General features: G+C 36.6%; 1 protein-coding gene across 6 annotated transcripts in view; it reads right to left on the reverse strand.

Annotated features, from left to right (window-relative positions):
• The window catches only part of FAM120B (family with sequence similarity 120B), a 55,439-nt gene that overhangs the window by 1,954 nt on the left and 36,372 nt on the right, over window positions 1-17,113 (reverse strand). For 4 of the 6 annotated variants that reach the window (XM_049831015.1, XM_049831017.1, XM_049831018.1 and 1 more), the window contains exons 7-10: window positions 11,795-12,001; window positions 7,752-7,860; window positions 6,361-6,474; window positions 1,419-2,219 (exon numbers count right to left, since the gene is read on the reverse strand). In XM_049831015.1, coding sequence (XP_049686972.1) covers window positions 2,158-2,219; window positions 6,361-6,474; window positions 7,752-7,860; window positions 11,795-12,001 — 492 coding nt within the window. In that variant the 3' untranslated portion in view covers window positions 1,419-2,157. Of the gene's footprint in view, window positions 1-1,418; window positions 2,220-3,767; window positions 3,848-6,360; window positions 6,475-7,751; window positions 7,861-11,794; window positions 12,002-17,113 lie in introns of those variants that run through there. The other 2 variants (XM_049831014.1, XM_049831019.1) reach the window with 2 other exon arrangements.

Consider the following 17,113-nt stretch of genomic DNA (forward strand, 5'->3'; position numbering starts at 1 on the left):
ATATCAACACTGAAACATTTTTAGAAGTTACAGCCTATTGCAGGGTAAGATTTTGTGATCTGTATTATGCAGGTGATTAAACTACCATAATGATGTGTTCTGGGTTTAGTGATCTATGTATTAATTATCCAGACCAGCACTTATATTTCGAACCTTAAGTTCTGCAAGTCTTAATGCAGGCATTAAGTTTTATAGCATCTGCACTCTCTATTAGTATGGGTGATGAGATAGTTTTCAGATATAAATTTAATTTTCAAATGCTTATAAAAACAAATAATCCTGGCAGTAACACAGAAGCCTAAGACTGAGATACAGTTTCCGTATCTAGAATAGTGATTATGAGAACTACACTAACAAGATACTAACCAGTATTAATCAAAACAAAAAAAGAAAAATAATCCAAAAGAGTGGATTTGCCAACATTATAAACATTAAGGCCACAGTTCTCTGTGTAAATATAAAGTTTTGTCCCTGTGCAACACCACTGACTTCACTGTTTGGAATAGTCATCATCCTCAGTAACTAAACATGCTCTTATGGAAATCTGCAAATTCTATCAGATTTCAAAACTTGCTCTTAACATTTTGTCTCTATCTTAGGATATCCTCTTTTTCTGCTGCTCAGTCTCTTTTGAGAGCAGGAACAGGACATGAGGCTTTCACTTTTCTTTCATCGTATAACTGCTGTATGAGAAGAAGAGAGTATATTATATAACTTCATGTACTGAAAATGCTGAAGTACAAAACTAAACATACTGTCATTCCAAAGCACATAAACAGACGAAAACCCATCAGTTCCATAAATATCCACTTGAGCCAACCCCATTTAAAAATTGCTAGAAACCTAAGAAAAGCATGAAATTTTTGAAGATTACATAGATGGAGTCAATTTTCAATTAGCTTGAGATGAAGATCAGTAAAGAGAAAAACACGGTTCTAAGTGTGTCACCCACTTTCTATGTGACATAAGTGTTGTTGACACTTTTTTCCTCTGGTACAATTTTTATACTTCACGATTTAAAATGGGATTTCTACATAACTGCCTAATTCTTTTTTCCTGAAGACACTAATTAAGTAAAGTAGCTCTGATTATTTTTAACTGAATGGGTATGCAAATGGAAGACAAGAAAGCTGTTGTAATCTCTAAAAGTTTCTTAAAAAACACAATGACTTCAAGAGGGGCTTTTGTGTTACCAATTTACCAACGTACGATCCTATGGTGCTGTTAAAAATTGCTGTGCTCTGTTATTTTACATTTCTTTAGTATTATTTATATTAACTCTATTTAAAATGAATTAATTTTATAATTAAAGAAATCCATACATCACTGAAAATGAATCACAAAGTGAAATATATCAGTTTAAAAAAATAATTCTGAAGAAGAGAGTTTAAATTAGAATTCTGGACAGGAAAAAATACTTAGTTCTCATAAGTATTATTTATTACAGAAGTAAAGCATGACAGATTCTTGCTCTCCTCAGCAGTGATGTGGTTCACGCCACACAGTCAGCTGAGATGATAGAAAAAGTTGCTTAACTAGAAGTGCCAAAAGTAATAGCAATTTTTGGCTCCTGTAAGGAAGCACCACATTTTGCAGGAAGTAATTTTGTTTCACTGGAAGACGATGTTTACATCAGTAATGTCATGTTTCAAACTTTTCAACAGGTTTCAGTAACAATGGTATAATGCTTAAGACAAAGATATAATCCACAATGAAGACACAAACCACAATTCAGCATGGGTATGCCACATTATTCATGGTGAGCAAACTCTTGTAAAATACACAACTATAGCAAAAATATGCAAAACTTATAGTTTAAGTCTTAAAGCTTATAGTCAGGAATATCTCACGAAGTTGTAAAAACGCTTCAGACTTCCCAGTGTCAAATGGACAAAACAGTGTAGCTATACTGGGATGCTACTGTTCTTCAGCTGGTTTCTTTAACTTCAGTTTTAGTGATTCCGGTCTCATAGCAAGCTTAGACCTAATATGAAAAGTGATTAACAAGCTGAATAGCCTCAGCTTTGAGTCATTTCCTCTGCAGTCACATGGTTCAGTTACTCTGTAAAATTCATAAAAAGATGCTCTCATGGACAAAAATTATCTCAATGGTAACTCTCCCATCATCTCATTTTGCTATGTGTACACATGTATTCTTTACCGAGGAGGAAGGTGGAATCTTCTCCTCCGGTCTGGATGTCCTGATCCATATTCTCTACCTGGAGAGGGTAGAAAAGAAATTAAACATTTTTAATTAACATTAAAGCAGGAAACCAAAAGCTTATTTGGCTACTCTGCAAGAAAAAATACATTTATACATATTTTGAAAAAAGAACGTCCCTCTCAAGTTGGTGTATAATTATGGCTAGTATTTTGAGATGTTGGAGGATGAAGTCCATGGTGGCATTGCTCTTCTTAAAGCTCTTGGGCCACTGTAACTTTTAAATCTAGTCCAATTAATGTGTTGGGATAGTCAATCGTACAGGTCATACACTGTGTTTGGTAGATCAGACTGTGTGAATTCAGGAAAGGAAAATACACTATTTAGAACCAGAGCTACACTACATTAACAAACATTTTCATACTGGTTTAAGTGTGCCTGTGTACAATACTGCTTTAGTTACAGATTCCTGTAAGCAAAGTAGTCCTCAAACTGTAACTGAAAATTTTTTTTCAGCACTGAAGTTCTAACAAGTCCCACCTATGTTACAGTTCTATCAAAATCCTATTAACCAGAAACGTGCTTGAACAGAGAGTACGCAACATGAGTGTGGAAACCTTGATTAAATACCTAGCAAATGAAAACTTGCTACAAACTCAGATCCTTCAGTACAGTTGTATTATGTTCAGCTACATGGTTAGCAGTGTGCTAAGACTGAAGTGAATGTACTCTTTTGATGCAATTACATTCCATGAAGAAATGGGACTCTGGATAATTCCCTTTTGTCTTGGACAAAAGATGTTCTCTTGAGTGAGACATACCTCCAACAATTCTATTTTTAACCTATCTTTCCTTGACACTCATCTTTCCTTTCCCCTGAAAAAACCGCTTTCAATTTTCCATAAAAGCTTTTCTCAAGACTTTGTTTTAAAATAAAAATCACTTTTGAAAAAGTGGTATTTTCTAAACTGAATTCTTTAAAACAGCTCATTTCCCTTTTTCTCTTCTTTTCCAATAGAGAGATGGAAGAAAAACAAGGCAAAGGTGGAGAGAAACAACAAAAGCAAAACTATTTTTTTGGAGAGAGCATAAGTTTCTTAGGCAGAATATAATTGACCCCCAAATCCAACAACTTCTAAATGCAAGCATGAAATTGTCAAAACGCTTCACCATTTCCCCATCTCACTGTTTATGATTCTGGTAGTACATGACTGGTAGCCGAAATTATCATCCATTCCTTCTAGCTCTCTGAGAGCTCTTACTCATAATGTTCTCATCCCTCCTCTAGGCCCATCATACAGAGAGTGCTGATGTTTACCTTATCACTGGCAGAAATTCTATACCCTTGTCAATACCTTTCACTATTTCTAATGTATTGGGGTATCCTGGATTTCAACCATTGATGTAGCTGTTACAACCAGTCCCACAGACACTCTCTCCCCTGTCTCCTTCCATTATCTTCAGCTCACTTTTCAGACAGGTTTTCAAATACTAGTATGAGAACCATTGTCCAAATCACTGAAATTTTAAAATATAGCTATAAAAGTATATATGACAACGCATAGATAAGGTTAGACTTACTTCTTTATTTTCTTTTTTTGCTATCTTTTGTATGTTGATTTAGATCTAGGTGGTAACTTGTATGTTTTGACAGACAATCTCAAGTGTTTATCATCAGTTGGACTGCTGAAGAGAGTGACAGACACATGATACTCAATAGTGATTTCCATAGTTCTTAGTGCTCAGTTTATTTTTAGCTATTTGTAGAATGAGGTAACAATGTGACTCAAAACAATGTATTAGTGGTCTTAACTGCTGCTAATGAAGTTTTGTCTACCAATAGGCTATACGGCGTGTGGTGTGGTGTTTCAGCCACGAAGCTAGTAGAATGCATGAAGTCATGCTTTATTACAGACAATTATACTACCTCAGGCAAGACTTTTAAACTCAAAGCACACAAATTACAAAGTGCTGAATGCAAAGTTTTATATCTCAATAACAGAAGCCTTAACTTTAGCTTTAAATTAGACTCCTATGGTCTGTTTAATAAGCATCAGAACAGACAGACACTCAGAATGGGATACACAAAAGTCAGTGTGCTAAGTAGGAAGTCTTCTAAATTAACAAACAAGAAACACTAAGGGAAAATCTACCTCCCTGTGAGGCTTAGATGTCCTGCTCTGAGTTACATGGATGCACTCTCCATTTGTGATGCACAGACAAGAAATTTATGAAGAGAACTTAAAACAAATAAATAAAATCAAAGCAAACAAACAAAAAAAACCCCAACCCCCTGAAAACCCAGAAACCCCACAGCTGAATTCCCTCCTCTCAAAATACAGCTAGAGGATGAGATGTTAATTACAACAGATGAGTGGTTAGTATTCACCATAAAATGAGGGATGCTTAAGTTCAATTCTTGCTCTGCCTGAGGGGATTCAAACCATCGCCTCAAAGAAATACCAGTGCTTCTTAGGTTTATGCTTTCTGGGTGGAGGCACTCTTTCCTCCACTGTTGAAGTTGAGACATTGTCATGAAATTCTTAAACATTAACTGATAAGAGAGAGCAAAGGCTGCCTAATCATTAGGTACACTCCTGCCACAGAAGATAGGGGTCCCGTGGTTACTGTTCCATTACTTTTTAATGCATTTAATCCAATGATTCATATATAATATGCAACAGCAGGAACCATAACAGGATACCACGGGAAGGTATACAAAGGATGGGATAGACAGATAGCAGTAATATTACTAGGAAATTTTATCACATCAGCTATCATGGAACACAAAATCGCTACTTTTTTCTTCTTTTTTCTCTCTCTTTGGTGAGACACACACATATAGCAGAGACAACAGCTACATAATGAAGCAACCCAAATACCTGTCTTAATATTAGCAAACTTAGGCATAAGAAACTTTGTCAAAACAAGCCATCTTGGCAGATCAGTTTAAAAGGAGCTCTAAAACATTGTAGGGCTCTTTTGTAAGGACAGATATATTTTTCCAATAAATCTATTTTACTTAAAACAGAGGCAATTTAACTGCAATTACGGGATCATGTTTTAAGAGTGTCCTGAGGGTAGCAAATAGGACTAGTGTAGAAGAAGCCAAGATGTTTTAATAATGCTACTGAAACACATTTATAACACAGCTCAGCACAGTTACTGTGGAACACACTTTGTGGAATACATCTAGTTATAAGATCTCTAGAGCTGGTCAAAGATGATTTGACCCCTGAGTAGCAGGCTTCTTGAGATGGTCACAGCAACAATGACCAGTTTTGGTTCTGCTCACGGTCAGCACACACACTCTGTATTTTAGCATTACATTTTAGATACATGATCAAACAATCTTATCTGTGAATCAAATGATAGTATCTCACTCTCAAGCTTACAACAGTGGCAGCTGAAACACATTAAAGATTTTACTGTATTTATTTATTATTTATCCTCCCTAATCACATCACCAATATTGTCTGAAAACCTCACCTAGAAACAGAGAAGAAATTTAGGCTCTGCAGACTTAATAAAATAATTGGTCTTTCTTAGGCACTTCTCTTCCTTTTGCTTATTTTCTTTAATCTGCGTGTATATGCTTTAACTCATAATAATGAGGAAGTAAAACTGAACTATGTCAGCTCAACAGTGTTATCCACAGTGATGCTTCATTGAAATGTCTGTTCTGTTCAAGAAGTGAGATTGGTGAATGACTTAAGTTTAATGACAAGTCAGAACTTGCATTTCTATTACTCAGGCAATGATCTGGAAGCTGAGACCCTGATCTAGAAAACCACTTAAGAATGCGTTTAGCTTTATTCATATGCTTAAGTGCTTTGTTGAAGTATGAGGTAAGATCTGCAGCTAAAGACTTCAGAAAGACATTTCTGTGCAGCTGTGTCAATTTGTTTTAGAACTATTACTATTTCAGACACAGTTCAGATGAGACCAAGCATGGAAAGTTTAAATACCACATGAAAGTTTTTTCCCAGAACACTGTGAGTAAAAGATGACTCCAGATTATAATGCTACACTCTACCTCACCTTGCAGAGTTAGTTTTTGCTAATGGTAATACAGAACTAGAACTGATACAAGTTTTGTTACTGACTGCTGTGGCCACAGGGTACTGCATATAGACACAGAGCTGTTATATTGTTGATAGGGACAATTCCAAATATACACATGTGCACACATTTTTTACCTTGTGGTTGAGGATTTCTCCATAGGAATCCCCTCATCTGGTTATGATATGGAGGAACAAAAGAACTTCTACGTGTTTGTTGGAACCTGGGATTAAATTCTCTTCGTTGTGTTCCTGAAAAACAGTATTTACTAAGCAACTCTGACTGTATATAAGATTAAATGAAGAAAAAGAGAGACAGCATATTCTTTTTCGGGAAACAACATCTCTTAGTTTTATGCCAAAATACTTATGCACAATCATGATTTTTCCAAACTAAAGTCAGCCAAATAAGCATGGTTCTTGTCCTCATTTCCATCTATGCACATCATGATTACAAGCTGTTAACAAGTGTATTTAGAAACCAGATCAAAATTTTATGACACAGATTTGGAGACTGCAGTCATTAAAACAAAACAGAAATCTCTGTCCAAATTGGAATCACAAATCATAATTAAAATGTTAAGCACAGCTCTCAAGCAATAGCAGATGCTAACAAGGTCTGGTATCATAAATCACCAACAGATACCCTTAGTTTTGAATGTCCAGCACCAGTACGGTGTAGTATCACTTCACAAGTATTGCTGTCACATAATGCAAAGTACTGAACTAGCAGAAAATCATTCTGTCTGTTGTAATTTGCTCAAGGAATTCTGGAGGGGTAATTTTTATCCTTACAGACATTATAATTGATCAGGTATTAAGCAGGTAATAAACATAATACAAGCATAAACACTGAGATTCAGTGTGAATTATTTCAAAGCCTCAAAAGCTTCAACATTCAGGCTGATCTGTCAACGATGCTGAAAACCTTTTAGATGTTTTTTTTCCCTAGAAGTCAGGCAGATCAGTTGGGGAAAACAAATGTCTTCAGTAAATGAAGCCATAAAGTTGGGGGGGGGGGGAAAGCAAGGTCTTAGGCAAAAAAAAGCTGTTCTCCAGGTTGTCCAAAAACTTTCTTGTATTTTGAACTATATCAGTCAGTCCAATAAGAAGTATTCTCTTCTCTCTCCAATGCCTCACTCAGACCTTCAACTATCAATGTTAAAATAGCTCCCCTGAGAAAAAGGAAGAAAAAAACCCCTCTGAGTCATCTAATTCCTCCTATAAAAATAACTTTAGTCACCGAGTAAATAGCAGTGATGTTTCTGTAGTGAAATGTATTCACTGCATAGATCTCACTAACTATGTAGCGAGATGGAAATATTATTCTATCCAAACTTGGGTAATCAAATTCAAATGAATTCCTAAAAACAGGAAGTATTTTCTTAGATCTCTCCTTTGGTTTCTTGGAGAAAGACCTTACAATTTACTTAGCTTGATGGGATGTGTATGTAAATGCTGCTGCTGTTGAAGGATAATTGAGCTCATCAATATATTGACTTTAGTGAGAAAATTAACACAATGCCAACCTGTGATAAACGCATTCCCTCTTGGTCTGCTCTGTATTGTTCTTTTCTTCGCCATGCAAACCTTGCAAATGAAAGACTTCAGATTCTGGAAGGGTGTATACAAAGACTCCTGCAGACAATGGGATTAAAAATTAATGACTGTTCTGCTTTTCTCTCTTCAGGTGTAGCACAGATCAATCACATATACAACAACTAAAAGACTTTTCTTAGCCACATTCATACATATAATGAAGGCGGTAGATCTCATTCACATTTTTTCGGGAAACAACATTCAAACTTTTTATATTGAAAGTGAATCCTTGGAGGGATGATTAGGAATGCAGAAGGAGTGTTTTCCCCTTTCTCAGTGAAGTTTGTTTTTCTTCTTTGCTCGCATCTGTAAATCACTTGCCTTCTTATTCTATTAACTTGCACCTGTAGATATAGTTAACTAGACTTCTATCAGCAATACCTCAGGCAGAGATGGTTAAAGCCTCCAGGTAAGGACTGATAAACTCAAGGGAAACACACCAGTGAAAATCAAAGTATCTTAATCTCATACATTAGAAACAAAACTTAAAACAATAGTAACACATCAGCGCAAACTCCTGACTGATAAAACGTAAGCAAGTCTCAGGAGAAATGGGGAAATTAAATAATAATGTTTACCTTGTGGTGTGATGAAAAGTTCTACAGTTAAAAGGACAAACTGAAGCTATTTAAAGACACAATACTGAGAGATGTGATATACCCTTAACTTTCACTGATTTCAGTGAGCTTTGAAGAAGTGTCAGATCTTAGAATCTTTCTCTCTTTTATTGATTTGTACTGGGCATGTGGGCAGTAGTACACATTGAATTGAAAGAATTATGAAAAGACAGATTTTAGAGCAATAGCATAATTTGTGATTTTCATAAAGCTGAACTGATTTTTACAGGAAGACAACTCTTTTTTGGAACCACCAAGGCAGAGGGGGAGCAGCAAGGAGGGGAGAGGATTACAGCATAAGGTAAAAATTCAATAGGTGGCAAGACTGCAGCAACTAATTTCTTAAATTAGAGAGAGAGTCTGAATCCCTGAAGCCTCCCGCGAACTTTCCCAGCACATTTTTTCAGTTAACAAACCTCTTTATAGAGCCTTAAGCAAAACCCACAGATTTTTTTTTTCTCCACACAAACTGAGTACAGTCTGTGAAGAACACCCACTAACGGGAAAAACCTTTCATTGTATTCTTGGGAGAATAAATTCAGAATGTGTTATGAAGGTTGGATGAAAGGCATGATCACAAAAGGACAAAACATAGCACTTATGCTGACCCCATTAGGTAATTTGGTTTTAATTTAAAAAAATTGATCATGAACATACTCATTAGTGAGAAGCACAATAAAAAGGCTAATAAAGTGATAATATCATTGCCTCACTGCTTTATGAGACTATTATATCCAATTTTCTGTGTGGATAAACAAACTAATATGATTACTGTTATTAAAAACAGAGAACTAGCATAATATGAGCTTAGCATATTTTTTTAAAAAAACAAGATGGCTCTATTTTTGATTCTTATCAGAAGCTTTGCATTTTTTATCTTTAACAGCTGCTAGGCTACAAAGAGCTGAGCTACACAAAAACTTGCCCACAAATACATCAACTGCATTTAATTCATACATTTTCTTCTTTTGGTACAAGAATCTGTGGGAAGCAAACCCTAAAATGTTCAAAATTTCTGGGTTACGTGTAAATATTTAACCAAGATTGTATTTCTATTGTAATTTTCATAAAGCTATTAATTGTATTTAAGCCCATCATAATCAAAAAACCACCGATTCTGAGATGTCCTGAACTGCCTGAAGTAATGTAGCTGTCCAGGTCATAGAGAAGGGACATGAGGAGACAAGCATCAAACACCAAAAGGAGTAACTTTTTCCTATTACTTATCTTTTCTGTAACAAAACATCCCATGTAAAATAACTTTTTCTGAATACAATGCTGTCGCTATCATCAGATCAGATTTATGGTGCTCAAGGGTAGATTGTTAACAAACAAGTGCTGAAAGATCTTGGCTTCCAGCAATACATTAAGGTCTGCCAGGAACTAAGTACCAGTTTTATTTATTAAAGTTGAACTTATAATAATAGGAAAAACCAATCACATATGCTTGTTACCTTGCCAGTGTCCCCAGCTAAACTGGCATCTCTTGGCAATTCTCCCAAAACCAGATTCTTGCCTCAAACTGATAAGCTGGAAAGCTATTTTATTAGTCTGGAAGCTATCTCTGCCATATATGTACCATAAAATTGCACTGAAAATATAAAAAGGTATTTAAACTACTCCAAAAATTCACAGGGCTAGACAATTTTTCCCCACAACAGAACAGTTTATCTGGGTAAAGTATCAGGTTTTTAAAAACCCTAACCTAGATATTTTAGTTGATCAAGCAAATATCCAACTCTCTTCTAGGGACCTAAGCATCTGCCTTCATCTTCCTTCTAAGACAGGTTACAATATAACTTTAACCTGACCACATCAAGATTTTCAAATGTGAGCTAAAACATACTACCTAACACGTTTAAAAATACCTCTCAGCCAATACAAATTTTGTACAGATCTAGATACGTATTGTAAAAGTTATTCACTAACCTGAATTCTACCTATATAAAAAAGAAGTATCAATTTCACATAGATCTGTATAGTTTTACATTTTCCCATTTATTCTGTAGACCCTCTATTGTTCTGCAAAAGTCCTACACAAAAAACTGGATGAACCACTGGCCCAATCCAAAATCTACTGAAATCAATGGACCAATTAATGGGAACCACAGGATTTGGATAGAGGCTATAGTCCCAATCATATGATTGATTCCATATGGAAAGGATTATCCTTCTCCTCCATGCTGAAAACACATACATTCCACCAACCCACACGCGTTCCACTCATCACTCCAGATTAGGATGGTATGTAATTGGACACAAAATTAGAAAAGAAAACTAATTATACAACAACTGATATTGAATTGACATTAAAATCATTCAAACCTAAAACCTTTTTTCTCTGTAATCACTTTTATTTATTTTAACCTGAAGTGATATATGAAACAGCAGGTAAAAACATTTCAAAAGTAAAATTTTCAAAAGCCATTCAAAGATACAGGATTTTCAGTTCCACATTGAAAAGAGACACATTAATTGAAGGTCTTAATAGCTATCTACATAGAAGAGCACAGATCTACCCGAGCATCTCTCCACATATCCTGTGCTGGTGGGGCACAAGCCACGTGTGGTCCAAGGCTTCACTAGTGCATTAAGACAGCCTTGCACCCAGTCTAGCAGACCCTACGTCTGAGCCTGGATGTGATGCCACCCTCATGAACCAGATATGGCCCACCCCCAGCAAGACTCTGCTGATATCTCCCTGCCCTTGCCTGCGCAGATATGTTTTAAGTCACCCTGTTTTTTTGGTAACATAGCATTCAAATTGCACAAATCCTGAGCTTCTGAAAATTGGGATTGAGAACTAAATAAGTACTTAGAGGTACGGGAAGGTGCTTGGTGCGATTCTAAAAAAACCCCTATATATATATCTTCCTCTGATTTCCAGTTCCTCTTTGAATTTACCAAACCTTCATCTCAAACTTTAGGTTCCTTAATATCTTTGAAAATATCACTCTTAAACACTTGAAAAATTACACCCAGTATGCTTATTTAAAAACAATCTTAATATGTTGCCTAAACTCTTACTGTAAAAAGATGTCATTAATATCTTAGTACTGGAAAACCATTCCAGGCATTTTCATGTCTGGAAATTGACAACCATTTTGACACTGCCTTATATTATTTTCTGAGTAACAGAAACAAAAAATAGAAGTAAAATTATAGCTTCCTTCACAGTCTCAGTATTTCTACCCTCTTAGTTTTCTTGGTTGAGAGGATCAAAATGGAATAAGGAAGAGAGGAAAAATACAAAGAAAGGGGACTAGTATAAACATGAATATTAAAACAACAAACAAACATGGACAGGTACATTTTTCAAAGATTATAGAACTGTCTAAGAGGATGCAATTACTCACATTGCCTTCCAAAAGCTCTTCCAAAGAGCAACCTCGGTGCGACTGCTGGTATTTCTCTTGAAAAAGTTTTCCATCAAACTGTTCCCAAGGCATCAAATCATCCATTCTGAATGGAAAGCCACAGGTACTATTGGCCATGAGCAAAGTTGTAAGGCCACGAACAAAGACGGCACCAAGATGTACAGCTCTCGAGTCCACTTGTGCAAGCTGTTAACACACACAGACACACACAAGAAAAAAAAAAAGAAAAAAGGTACACCTCACAAATCAGGAAATATAAACAATCTTACCATCATATATAACCACACAAACAGCAGAGCAAATGATAAACAGTCCCAAAGCTGTGACAAGGATGGTCCTCTATTGCACAGTAGAATTCATCAAAGGATTCTGTATCTAGTTTCATTCAATAAAGAGAAAGAAATGAAGTTTGTTTTAACAAATACAGCATCTCACTCAAGTTTTTAAGATGGATACATTCAAAATGAAAATGAATAGACAAAATAAATGGCTATTGTCCATAGTATTTCTCAAGCATTTGCAGTTCCCCAGAAAGAATTCTGTTAGTGGAATGCAAAACATGAACTGGGAGTATAAAATGATATGTACAGTGATCCACTGACCTTCCACAGTTTGATCAACTGGGAAATGTTACAGCACTTAGAGATCATTTGAATTACAAGATTTGACAGAACAAAGTTTATTGTGCCCAGGCTTTTATTTTAAACACTCTAAAATTTCCTCTGACTGTAGTCTGAAAGTCAAATTATTTCACTTCAAGATGGATGTCTCCAGACGAAATACTGGAATGGTATGACAACATCCAGAAAATGCAAAATGAGAAACTCAACAAGACAATTAAAACTTACTGCCAAAGTAAACTTCATGGGTGAATTTAACATCCTGCTGTGGCAGAGCATAGCAAACTATAAAAGCCTTGAATCCAATATGGGGAAAACTGTGATTTTAAGTATTGTGTAAACAGTACAAAGCTCCTCAGTAGGGAATGCCTTTTCCACAGTTTGTAACGAAGCAGTCTGTCAGGACCAGGAGGGATTCACAACAGTGTGGCCATCAATTCTGTAATCCATGGCAGCTGTTACAGTACAGTTTTTCTTACACTATAAGTTATACCAGGAATGGAATAGCATCCAAAATAGTCCAGAAGAGAAAGGACAAAAATGTGGCTCAAATTTGTCTTAGCCCTAGCTTCTGAAGAGCTGTGAATTGTTTGTTTGAAATGCAATGGAAAGGGTTGGCCCATTGTTACTAACAACAACAACATCTTACACCTTGAAAGATCCCCAAAAGCCTTAAAGGTATGCACATACAGCATCAGTGCCCTATTTAAAAAAATTACAAGTAATAGCAGACAACATGAAATGTTGTACTAATGGATCAGAACTTTTTCCTCCCTAAGGTCCACGTAACAAAACCAGGAAACCTTTGCTAGCAACACAGAGCTACAAAGCTTCTTCCAAAAGAGACAAACACAATAAATCATTTGGAGAATACAGCTAGAACCTGGTCAAGGACTTAGGTTTTCTGTATTATTACGCAATGAGCTGAAGTCTGTTGCATAATTTGACTACATGAAACTGGCTTCTGTGATAGGGTTCCCCCTAACCACAGCCAAGGGCAGTAGGGTTCTGTTAAGCTGACTTGAAGATATCAGGTGTACCTCCACTAGCTGTTTTTTCTACAGTGCAAAAGCAAAAGAGGACCTAGAGATGATGATGCAGGCAAAAGATACCAGGCAGGGTGGTACAGAGCCCTCTGGGAAGAACTTTTTCTGCCTCTAGTGATTCCTGGAAAGGCATCAAGCTGGCCACCCGGGCACTGACCCAACATGACACTCAGTACTTGAAATTCACCCAATACAGACAACTGAAGACAACCACTGACATCTAGAAAAATGCAGACAACACAAACTAATTTGAGCAGTCATTTAGAAAATGAAAGACTCATCCTTTTCTGACTGTGACGCTTCATACTTGAGTAAGGGAGACCTTCTCCCTTTCCTTTAGAATAAAGTATTTTCAGTATGGGATTGGGCTATTGAGTCTCAGAAAGTTACTGCCTCCAGATGTAAGCTATCATTTTGCCAGCTGAGACTAGTAACTACATGCACACTCATAACTGTAAGTAAAGCAGGTTTTTGCAAACTATTTAACAACGCTGAAAGGTACTTGAAAGAGGAACGTGGTTTAAGTGAGCCAGTATTATTTGTACTAAAGCAGACTGTAAGAGTGCACACAGCCAGTGATCATGTTGGAGCTGAGAGATTCTTCTATTGCACTAACCAGATTGTTTCCGATCACCTGATCAAATCTGAAGACCTGCTACAGAAATGAGTCCACATCATTGCAAGCTTTAAAATGGAATCTGCTCGGTTCGCGATCACCAAGTCAGACTTTATGAGCAGGAAGTACAAAGAGTAAGAACTGCTGGGAATCCTCAAAACTCCCCTTTTTTTGTAAACTAATCCAGCTAAGGAATTCTTTCAGAATTTACGCACCCTGGTCTTGTTCTCAATGCAACAATAAATTCAACTTTAAATAACTTCAGCAAAATACCTTAGAGCACTTTGACAAGTGGTAAAGTTTTCCTCTTAAGCTATAAGGAAAATGGACTTGTAAAGCTACAATTAGCAATTGAGGCCAAGAGTGACAGTAGCACACCAACGAACTGAATCAAACTTGGCCAAACTTATATCAATATGATTTATACCACCAATAGCCTCTTTATTATAGATCTGTACAAAACCAGACTGAAATTCCCTGTCATACAAATCAATATCTTCTGTCACTGAATTATCAGTAAGTACTGATAGCGCCAAAAGATTTAATTGCTGAAAACAATCTTTCATGAAGAATAATGAAAACAAGTATTTAATCTGCTGAAAAAAGTAAATGCTGTCATCTGCAGCAATTTCCCATCTTCTAATTTAATGGCTGTGTACTATATGACTATTAATTCATACCTTTTTGTCATTTATTAACAAAGATGCTTTTACTGTCCTTTTTAATCCCACTGCTACCAAGGATGTAAAACAGCTGTTAGAACAGATTACTAATACTATATGTGGATGCTGGATGCCGTCTGGGCCATAAATCTTAAAGCTTTTATATCTTCATTTTATTCTGAAAACTCTAAGCTATACCCAACACAAACATGGGATTAACCCAACTTTCTTCAGTGACATTATTCAAGTTAGTGCAATATGTATTTGCATATGCAAATGCATATATATTTGCAGAACAAGTGTCTAAACGAGAATTTGAAAAATTTTGCTTTGCTTTTGATGGTGATGCATACAATAGTAAAATATAGAAAAGGAATTCTGAGTGCTGCCTCAAGCTGGAGATCACTGTAGTACTGTCATTGATGCTAGTTGTTACTTCTGCCTAACTGTATGAAGTCTGGGCTACCAATACAACTCTGGTTGTGCTCTTTCCAACTACACTCGAGACACACTGGTTAAAAAGAAAAAAAAAAAATGTTGCTGGTGACAGGTTTTACAGGTAGAAGACTTCACTGTCTAGGGATATCAATCCAGAACTTTCCTAAAGCACTAAAGTATCGGTGGGGGTGGATATCAGGTAAGGCTTGTTTTTTTTAATGGAAATCAATACTGGCAATACCAAGGTGAGAACAATCAACAGTGATTTCTTTATATTAATAAGACAGGAAATACATTCAACTAAAGGGTAGTTTCTATTTTCCATCTCCGGCAATGAAAAACAAAGAAAATGAAAGCACAGTGAGTCTATAACAATGAGCCTGTGCACATGGCAAACCACAGACTTGCTTTGCCATGGGAATGCTCACAACTGCTTGGTGTCTGCAATGCAAAGACGTCACGATGAGAAGTGGAAAATTCCAAAAGAAAAGAAGGCTTGCCTTCCAGGGCATTACACCCTAGAGATTACTTCTTATTGGAAATTGTGTCTGTTCTTTTTACTATTTTTGTAAACTCAGGACCCCAGTGAATCATGTGAGATACACCCCTGTGATCCCACTGCTGCTACTCCTGCCACCAGCTGATGACATTCGTGTGAAAGAGACAGGGAGTGCGTGAGAACTGCTCCCCTGCACCAGCTGCCTGCGCCGTGCCCCTGCTGCTGCTCCTACCAACAGCAGCTCCCCACCCTCTCAGCGTTTGGGGAAAAAGATTACTTTTCCTATTTGCCAACATCAGCTGAAGACCGAGATGAGAACTCAAAAGTTCACAGTCCTCTAGTATCACTGTAGCAGAGGTTACTGATACCGTGCTTAGAAGGCCTGAGCTGAACTGGGTAAGCCCACTTGAAAAGAGCAAGAGAAGTGCTACAGCACCCACAGCAGTGATGTATCATGGTTTTTTCTAACAATTTGAGAAATGTCTGCTGGAAAAGCCATCATCATAGACTTATCTCGTGCTGCCTTCTGCTCTAGACACACAGGGCTTTAGCCTGTGGACCACAAGTTCAGGCTGCTCTCTGTGCTCGTGTGCATCCTCGTTGACCACAGAAAGAGGCTTTGCAAGAAGGAAAGCGTTTGCTCACTGGAGCAGTTTGCAAATCTATACCCAGAGACTATATCCTGCTGAAAAGTTTTTACTTACAGGAAGAAAAATAGATGGATCTTGTACATGAAATGCAAATTTCCAGTTCAAATTACATCTAATTAAACAATAATAAAAAAATAATCAGGATGTAAAAATACCTTTATGTTTTAAGGAAATACTATTAGTCCTCTGAGTCTTTGTGGAATCACAAGTGATATATTGATATAGGTGTAAACTTTATCCTATGCACTTTGAAAGCTGCACAACCTATTTTCAGGAACTCCACAACTCCTCCACCACTCTACTCTATGGAGTTTAGAGGGTTCAAAATCTGTTAGAAGGATGAAGGGGTTCTACTGCACTTGACATGTAAGGGCAAGTATCTGAATATGGCAGATGTCAGCAGACACAAATGGAGGCCAGAACCATACCCACCGGCAAAGCCGCCTCACTCTCTTCATTTCTAGAAACCAAGGAGAATGGTAAAAATATTATAATAATTTTACAGTTCTTGTGCTACTTTACACATCATCTGTATCTCAATGCACTAAGTACTACATTTCATTTAGGAACTGGTTCCTCTGGTAGAATTTTCAACAATATTCTGGGGACACACTTTTTCAATGAAAAAAATTTGTATTAATAATTGTTATTTAGGTTAAAGTTGTTCTTATGCATTTAATTTTTTTCCTAATCTGTTGCCTTCTTCCTGTGGTTGAGCTAAATACAGAAGATATGACTATGGCTAACATTTTGAAATACAAATTTAA

The sequence above is a fragment of the Accipiter gentilis genome, chromosome 28 (assembly GCF_929443795.1).
Source record: "Accipiter gentilis chromosome 28, bAccGen1.1, whole genome shotgun sequence".
Lineage (NCBI taxonomy): Eukaryota > Metazoa > Chordata > Aves > Accipitriformes > Accipitridae > Astur > Astur gentilis.